Below are 8404 nucleotides of genomic sequence, written 5' to 3'. Positions count from 1 at the left end.
ATTACGTGCTCAAATCCCCACTCTGCAGCAAACGACTTATATGAGTAGGAATTATAATGTGGTCATTATCACTGTTATATATTACTTTAGTTTATCTTAACTTATGATCAATTCCATTTTCTGTTATTGTAGTGACGTTATCATTACGTCGTGATTTTCTGTTATTGTAGTGACGTTTTTATTACGTCATGACTCCAGCCGTTGGGCAGTTGAATTTGAAATAAAGTCAGTGTCTGCCAACGTGTACTAGAGAATACATCTCTCTTCAAGAACTCCTCTTTTCATTTCCTTTTTCTGCATGCATCTTTACAGAGAATAACTAAAATAGAAATTAAGCAGGAATATTACAATCACTCACAACACATTTTCGTACTCGCTCGCCAAATAGCTATTTGGTGATATTCACGATCGACTGGCTGGAATACTTCCCGAGGGGGATTCGTTGCACAAAGGGGAACTTGGATTAATAGTCCACCACGAGCAGATTTTCCTGACCGTTGAAGTGGAAGAGGTCCGTAGCAATGACTTGTCAGGGACGAGTTGGGATCTCATGAGGTTGTAGTGTCTCTGGTCCTTGACTTCTCTGGTTCTCCTGGCATGTCGGACATCCTAGTACAAGTTCACCACTATTGTTATTGATCCCAGGCCAAAAAATCACACCTTTTTACGAGAAGCTTTCATTTTTTGTTTCCTTGTTGTCCCTTGTGGATCTTCTGTAAGATCTCACCCCTCATGCTTCTTCGAATTAACACTCGCTCACTTTTGAGAATGATGCCATTCACAATACTCAGTTCATCTCGGTAGGACCAATAGGGCCGGAGCTGACTCGTGACTTCTCTTTGTGTCTTGGGCCATCCTCTCAGGATCTGGTCCCTCAGTTGTGAAAGTATTGGGTCTGCGTTGGTCTCAGTGGGCAGCTGGAATGGCTTGCTCCCTGAAAATTGGACGAGATGTAGTTTGGGATCAAGATCAATCGTTGTGTTGCGTTTTTGATAGGGCAGTCTCGAAAGACTATCCGCCAGGATCATCACTCGTCCTAGCCGGTAACGGATGTTCATGTCGTATCCTTGAAGACACAGAAGCCTCCTCTGCAGTCTCGGCGGCATGGCGGTGAGGTTCTTGAGGCTGGTCATTTCCAGCTGCTTATGGTCACTCTCAACCACAAAGTAGTTGCCATATAGAGGTGTGGAAACGTTCACACCTGAAGACAACTGCCAACAGTTCACGTTCAATGTTAGTATACCTTGTATCTGTAGCACCAAGTTCTGTTGTCGATGCATCGACTTGGATTACTGTTTCGTTTCTTAGGTTGAAGTAAGTCAACGTGACCTCGGCGCAGATCAGTTCTTTGATTTTGCGTAGTGCGCTCTCGTGACTTGGTGATCAGTCGAACTCTGAGTCCTTTTTGAGTAGCTCTCTCATCGGAACTGTCAGGTCCGACAGCCTCGGGATGAAAGGCACCATATACATGATAATCCTTAGCAGCTCTTGTAGCTCTGTCACGTTGGTTGGACTGATAAGAGCCTTGATGTCTTCTACTTTGGACGGGTCGGGGTGTACTCCCTCCTTGTCGTACGCAGCACCAAAGAAGGGGATTTGGTTTTGGTAGATTTTGCACTTAGCACTATTGAAGATAAATCCTTTTTCTTTAGTGACACACATAAGGTTATGTAAGTTCTTATCGTGCTCTTCTTTGGTCTTACCAAACACAGAAACATCATCAGCGATCCCTAGAGTACCTGGGCAGAGCTCCAGGATCTGATCCATTTTTTTGCTAGCAGACATCTTGGGACATCACCAGGCCGAAAGGTATGCATTAGAAGCAGTACCGACCATAGGGAGAGTTGAAGGTCGTGAACAGCTGCGATTCAGGGTTGAGTTTCACCGACCAATGTCCATTTTTTACATCCAGTTTTGAGAAGTGTTTAGAGCCAGCGAATTTGTGTGTCAGCTCCTCCATTGTTGGCATCTTATAGTGACATCTTTTGATGGCCTTGTTGAGGTCCTTGGGATCCAGGCAAAGCCGTAATTTTACATTGCTTTTACGTGCGTAGGCCAGGATGTTCACCCAGTCCACGGGCTCCTTGATCTTCCGTATGATGCCCTGTTTGGTCATCTCGTCAAGCTCCTTCTTGATTTCATCCTTGATATTGATGGGATACTTGCATTACGCGTGTATGACGGGCTGTGCGTTGGGTTTTAGCAAGATGTGGTGTGTGCCTGGGAAGTTACCAACCCTGTCGAATTGATCCAGGTACTTGTTCATGAGGTCCTTGGTCGAGTTGATTGGCGATGTCGCTTCTGTGGTGATCGCACAGTGCAAGGTGACGAGCTTCATCTTTCTCAGGCTTGGCAACCCGAATATTGCTGGCCTCATGGTTTCAACGACGAAGAAGCTTGTGTCCTGCCAACCATTCCTTTTATAGAAACAACAGACTTTTACAGTCCCAAACTGCTGTATCTTGGAACCGTTGTATGCCGTGAGTTATGTTGAAACTCGGTTGGTCACACCTGGTCGTGGTAGTTCTCGGTTGTCGATTCTATCAGGGAACATCTTTTGGAATATTCGCAGTGGGAGGGGATTACATTTTACACCTGTGTCAATCTGTACGTTCAAAAGGTGAGTTCCGGGCTGATTGGGTAGGATGATGTCCAACTCCGCGAATGCCTCACAACAAGAGTCTGACTTCTGACAGCTGTTTGTGACAGCGTCAAACGATAGTTGCTCAAATTCCTCGTACATAGGGTAGTTGTCATCTTGTGACATGGCATGGATGCCACCGAACTGTTTCTCTTGTGTTTGTTTGTTTGTACCCTTACGGTTCGACATTTTCCACTCTTGAGGCTTGGACCAGTCGTGGTTGGCTCCACTGTTCTGCCACTTGTTTGCTGACTACCATTTTTTTTGTATAGCACACCTTTGCCCAGTGGTTGTTCCTCCACACTCAGAACACATAGTACCCCAGGCCGGGCACTTCTTGTATTCATGAGTTCCCCCACAGCTACGACATTGCGAGTTTCGGGCGAGTTTCACAGCACTTACTGACTGACTCTTCTGGTCCAACACCTCCGCTAGCTGGCGCATGTCAGTGAGTGATGCCTCGTGCGTACGTCCCATGTCCAGAGCTTCCTCTAGCGTCAGCTTCTCATTCTTGGCCAATAAGTCCTTATGTAGCTCTTGGTGACGAGTTCCTGTGATTGGCTGCTAGATTAGTAATTCTTGAGTTTCTTTGTCGTAGCGAAAATTGCACGTTTGTGCCTGCAACCTGCCTCGGGTAAGAAAGTCGTTGATCGTCTCTGCCTCTTTCTACATGAACTTTGGGAGGTATAAGTGGGCGATACGAAAGTCGGTTGTCCTCTCCAGTTGTGCCTTAAACTTTTCCCAAACCATTTCTGCATTCTTCATACCTTCTTCCATGTCAAAGGTCCAGGAATTGTATTTCTTCAGGCTCTCTTCCCCTGAGAGAAATAGTATATAGTCCACCTGCTTTTCTGCCTTGATGTCCTTGACACTGAAGTAAAGGTCACAATGCTGGTGGAAAAGCTTGAAATTTCTCTTATGTTAGCAGCAGACCAATCCATATATAGCACTGCCCCACAAGCTTCTGCCATTGTCACAATTTTCAGTTCTATTTCTCAGCACAAACGTCCTTATGGGCCACCGTAGCACTCTGCTCACACTTGACTGTTGTTTCTTTGATCGATGTCTAACCGTCGTCCAAGATGGCGGCGCCCACAGCATAAATACTCATAAGTTTCACGGCTTCTCGTCATTCTCCTACACAGCATTGTTTTCACTGTACATTTTTTCAACACTGTTCATTTAAGTTCGCTTTTTCGCTGCCACCATGTAATGTTTTTTGTTGTCGGTAGTCCAAGATGACGACGTTTATTAAATGAGAATTTTATTCAGACTGACTTGATTTGTGTGCATGCAGGTATTCGTGCACAAGCACGAACTACTTTTTTACAGGACTACTTACATCTTGTTACACTCTAGACTTGCAGGTACTGTAATTCAAAACTTTGATATCCTGGTAATTGAAAGCCAGCACCATTTACCCCGACCTCCTGCAAAACATCTACATAAGGATTGCAAGATAACATGTGTGCATGAATAATAGTTTCCCTTTTACTTAGAGTATTTATATTCCATGATAAACATTTGAGTTTAGATACATACATTATTACTTATTATTTGTTCCCTAAAAGATTTTGCTTTCAAAATTACATTAATCCGAAGTTCATCATTTGGCTCTTCCATGTATTTCACAACCACATCTAATAATAACGTCACATTCTGAACCTGTTTTCTAAATGAATCCTCTTTCCCTGCTTGACAAACATCAATTGAAATATTTTCCCTCTCACTAACCACATCAGCAGAGTGAACCTCAACCTCACTGCGGCCCAAATGGCAAATATCTTTAGCAGGTGCAGTCGCTCCTTGGCTATTCTCAGATGATATGCCTTTAACTTTGCTTATTTTATCAATCAGATCTTGCATAGTTAAAATTAAAATCTTAATCTTATTTGTTTCTAACCAAAGATTGCTTATTGGATCATTGTGTTCTTTACTTCTGTGTTCCCACACATTATCCACTGGAGCTCCAAGGTTATTTGAATCTAAACAATTCTGAGGTATCTTCGGTGAAGAATCTATTACTTTGGTCACTCCTACTAATGTTTTTTTCTGGCATAACCACGAATTTTCGTTATGTTCTTCTCCACAGTTGCAACACTTTGGAGTAATTCTAACATTTTCCTTAATTTTCTGCAGGCATTCCTTTGAGTCACGAGCCTTGCTGCAGAACCTACACCTATAATTGTTTTGGCACTTGAATGCTAAATGGCCCCATTTACTACATTTAAAGCACATAGTGGGAGGCTCATTAAATACCGATACCCTACTATAACCAATACAAGAAACGAAAATCTTCTCCGGAACTTCACCTCTAAACGACGCTATGGCCTGAGGTTTAGGACACATATCACCCCTTGGCTAACCTCTCTCCGCTTAGGCCATACAATTCGCTCATTATTTAATATAAATTCAAGATCCAAACTCAATGGAATACCAAAAATAATATTTTAGTTAATTTTCCTTCTTCCTTAGGTTTTTCCAAAACAATCCCATCAAACCCAGCAGTAGTTAAATAATTCACAGCCTTTTCATCTTTAACAGTAACAAATTCTCTATATTTACCTCCCTTGAACAATACTTCTAACTCTGGATGACTTCTATATAGTTTAGATGTCCAATGCAGTTTGTTATTGTAATCAATCTCAATTGAACGTGGAAAATACGATCGCTTCCTTCCCATGTTAATATTGTACCTCACCTGGTTTTCACTATTGCTATTTTGCAATACAAGTTCACTATCACTCACCTTTTTCCTCTTGTTAGCCAAACCAACAGCTTTGTTTTCCTCAGAAATAATGGCTGAAGCTCCTTGTGCTTCTACTCCTTGTGAACTTCCTTTGTTTTTCTCTTTTTATTTGACTTCCTAAAAGGCTGCATCGTATTACCAGACTCACTACTTGACAATGCTAAATCCTCACACACAACTCCATCATCCACAATTATCCTATCATCCAAAGACATACCAGTTGGTTAATCGACATGCAGCCAATAAAAAAAAATCGTAGAACGTGATTTTTCCCTAGCTAGATTCAATGTTATTCTCCGAGATGTTTATTTTCCTTTTTAACGGGAGCACTATTAAAGAACGTCCTTCTCCGACAGTGTCCAGCTCAGATGAATGTCCATTGCCATTGTCATTCATAAAGTAAAATTCATACCCAGCGTCTCACTGGTGTCGCTATGAAGGAGCTGAATTAGAGCCTAAGAATGAGATGGCTTTAGTCGTAACAAATTTAAGGTAGGCCATCAAATTATTTTTTTCTTCTATGGAGTTTTAGGCCTGTGGACAGATGAGGCTTTTCTATTAGAGTGAAGGTTTGTGAACTGCATCACCAAAGTTATTAGGCTACCAGGGTGCTGTGCCCTTGAGTGTTAATGCTCTTATCCCCCTTGTTGATTCTTTGTTGTATGTTGTAGGGAGACATTCCCGGAACAACTAGTCCCCGCTCAAAATAAGTAAAGGTATAGTCTCCACAATAAACCATCAAGTTATCAGAACTGGACGTCCTAAACATTCAAAAGAATTGCTACATATTGTGCAGCCAACAAATCGTGTTCATACTAAAATAGATGGTTTCAAATTATTCGAACCTAGATATATGTATAATGTAAGTTCTAGAGCCTTTAGATATGTGTTCCCGAGAATATACAATAATCTCCCGCTAGACATTCAAAAGACTGAAGATACTCAGGCTTTCAAGACAAAACTGAATTCTTTCTTGTTCTTAAAGTCCATTGATAATGTGGATCTGACAGTAAACGAGCAATACGCACTGGGAAATGCTGAATGCCTTGGAATGTATAGGATAAAATTAATGTGAAGGTCCTGTAAAGAGTAGGGTTTCCCTGCTGTATGGGACAAGTAAATCAGTCCTTAAAGTAAAATAAAGTAATAAGACGGGAAGAGGTGGAACCAATCTAGAAACCCATGAACATGCCAGTGATGGGGAGGAGGAGTGTGTGTGCCTGGGGGAAGTAAAGTAGGTCCTGAAGAACTACTTCCCCACTTGAGTGGTTGCTGATAATGTGGCCTTATGGCTTTGATACTAAGATAAATGACATAACTCCTGTGATATATATTCTGTAGTTATTCTGTAGATTACTTTTACACTGGCAGCTAGGTTATTAGGGGATAGAAGGTTATTGAGCTATTACATCCTTGTGTTATTCCTAATGAAATTTCTATTTGTTTTTATTGATGTTATATCTATGTACTATTTCTATATTCAACATCTTATACCATACAATTTATAATTTTTTCTCTTTCAATACAATGAAATATCTTTTTGGAGTTGACTATGACTACAAATAATTTTTTGTCCGTAACTTCAATGAATACATTCTTTAAGTATACATTTATTATGATGTCTGTTAATTTCTCTTTTTGTCGTAATGAAGCCTGTCGAAAACTTATCACTTGCTGATTTGACTCTTACAATTTCGATCAATATTTTGTAATATCTTTTTATAAAGAAATTAGTCTAAGATTTTGTGTATACTTTTTCTTACCTTGTTTATATCAGAATTATCTAGCATGTGCTCCAACTGACTCCTAAGACCCAAGTTTTGTATATATACAGTATATATATATATATATATATATATATATATATATATATATATATATATATATATATATATATATATATATATATATATAAGACAGACTCAGAGCAATAAGCATATTCACTGTCACTCATTGTTTTGTAGATATCCAGTTTTCTTTCACCAAGTTCTATAACTCTCCCTCTTTCAACATTTCCTTATTTAATGTTTTCCTGTGCTATAATTAGTTTTAAAAACAGGCTTTGTACCTCCTTCCTCTGCTTCCACAGCAGAATATTGTTGTGTGGTAGATATTGTAGCCAAAAATTCCTGTTGGCATACGCCTTTCCCTTGTTCGGCTCGTAGGTGATCTGAAAAATTCAGAAAGTTGGTTGTTAGACAAAAGGAAATGTAAAAGGTTTTTAGTTTTAGAAACAGATATGAACAGAGGAGGGATGATGGTGGTAATGGAAGGGGGCCATCATGTCACGCATAGCGGTAATTTGAAAGATTGTAAGGCCTTTGAAATATAGAGAAATTTTGCAGGTGGGGTTGTCCAACCCTTTACTCCCTAGTGTCCCTGCGGAATATTTTAGTAATAGAAAAAGATATGAAAAAATATAGAGGATGATGTGTATAGGGCCTTACAGTGAGGGGATGAGATGAGTTTTAATGAGTAATTCCGAGGTTACATTACCTAGGTGGAGGTAGGTTTGAAAGCAACTGTCTGTGGATTTCAATATTCTCAACGATTGTTTTTGCCAGTTTGGCTGCAGTCTGCATGGCATGTTGTGAGTTAACGTCTGCTTGTACGTTACCCCTCAGTTGTACTGTCTCCCTACACTCTAGCAGGTAGTGCAGAAGGCCCTGTTGTGGTGTCTCGTCACAGTGTTCACGTGGTCTTTCACTGTTTTCTACAATCTCCCAGCATGCTTTGTATCCCAGCGTGAGTCTGTGAATGCATACAGCCTGTTCCCTTGGTGTGTCTGTCAATGGGGGGAGGCAGTAGATCTGTGGCCAACTTGTACCATGTGGCAGAGGGGGAGTTATTCTCTATCCACTTGTGTAGGTCTTTGATCAAATTTTCTTTGAACTGTGGCTGTATTTTATTTTTTATTTGTTGAAGTGCAGGCTCTATGTGCACTTGTACCCTGTCTATGTGTGTGGTGCTTTTGGCTAGCCCATCTGCTTTCTCATTCCCTGGTATTCCGATAT

At 40.8% G+C, this 8404-nt stretch overlaps 1 protein-coding gene across 1 annotated transcript; it reads right to left on the bottom strand.

Moving 5' to 3' along the window:
- Positions 1-677: 677 nt before the first annotated feature.
- LOC137639601 (uncharacterized) lies at positions 678-1280 on the bottom strand. The gene has a single exon (XM_068371862.1). It carries the CDS (start codon positions 1278-1280, stop codon positions 678-680), a length of 603 nt encoding a protein of 200 aa, XP_068227963.1.
- Positions 1281-8404: the final 7124 nt, after the last annotated feature.

The sequence above is a fragment of the Palaemon carinicauda genome, chromosome 4 (genome assembly GCF_036898095.1).
Source record: "Palaemon carinicauda isolate YSFRI2023 chromosome 4, ASM3689809v2, whole genome shotgun sequence".
Lineage (NCBI taxonomy): Eukaryota > Metazoa > Arthropoda > Malacostraca > Decapoda > Palaemonidae > Palaemon > Palaemon carinicauda.
The sequence above is the reverse complement of the archived record's forward strand: the minus strand, read 5'-3'. Positions and strand labels throughout refer to the sequence as shown.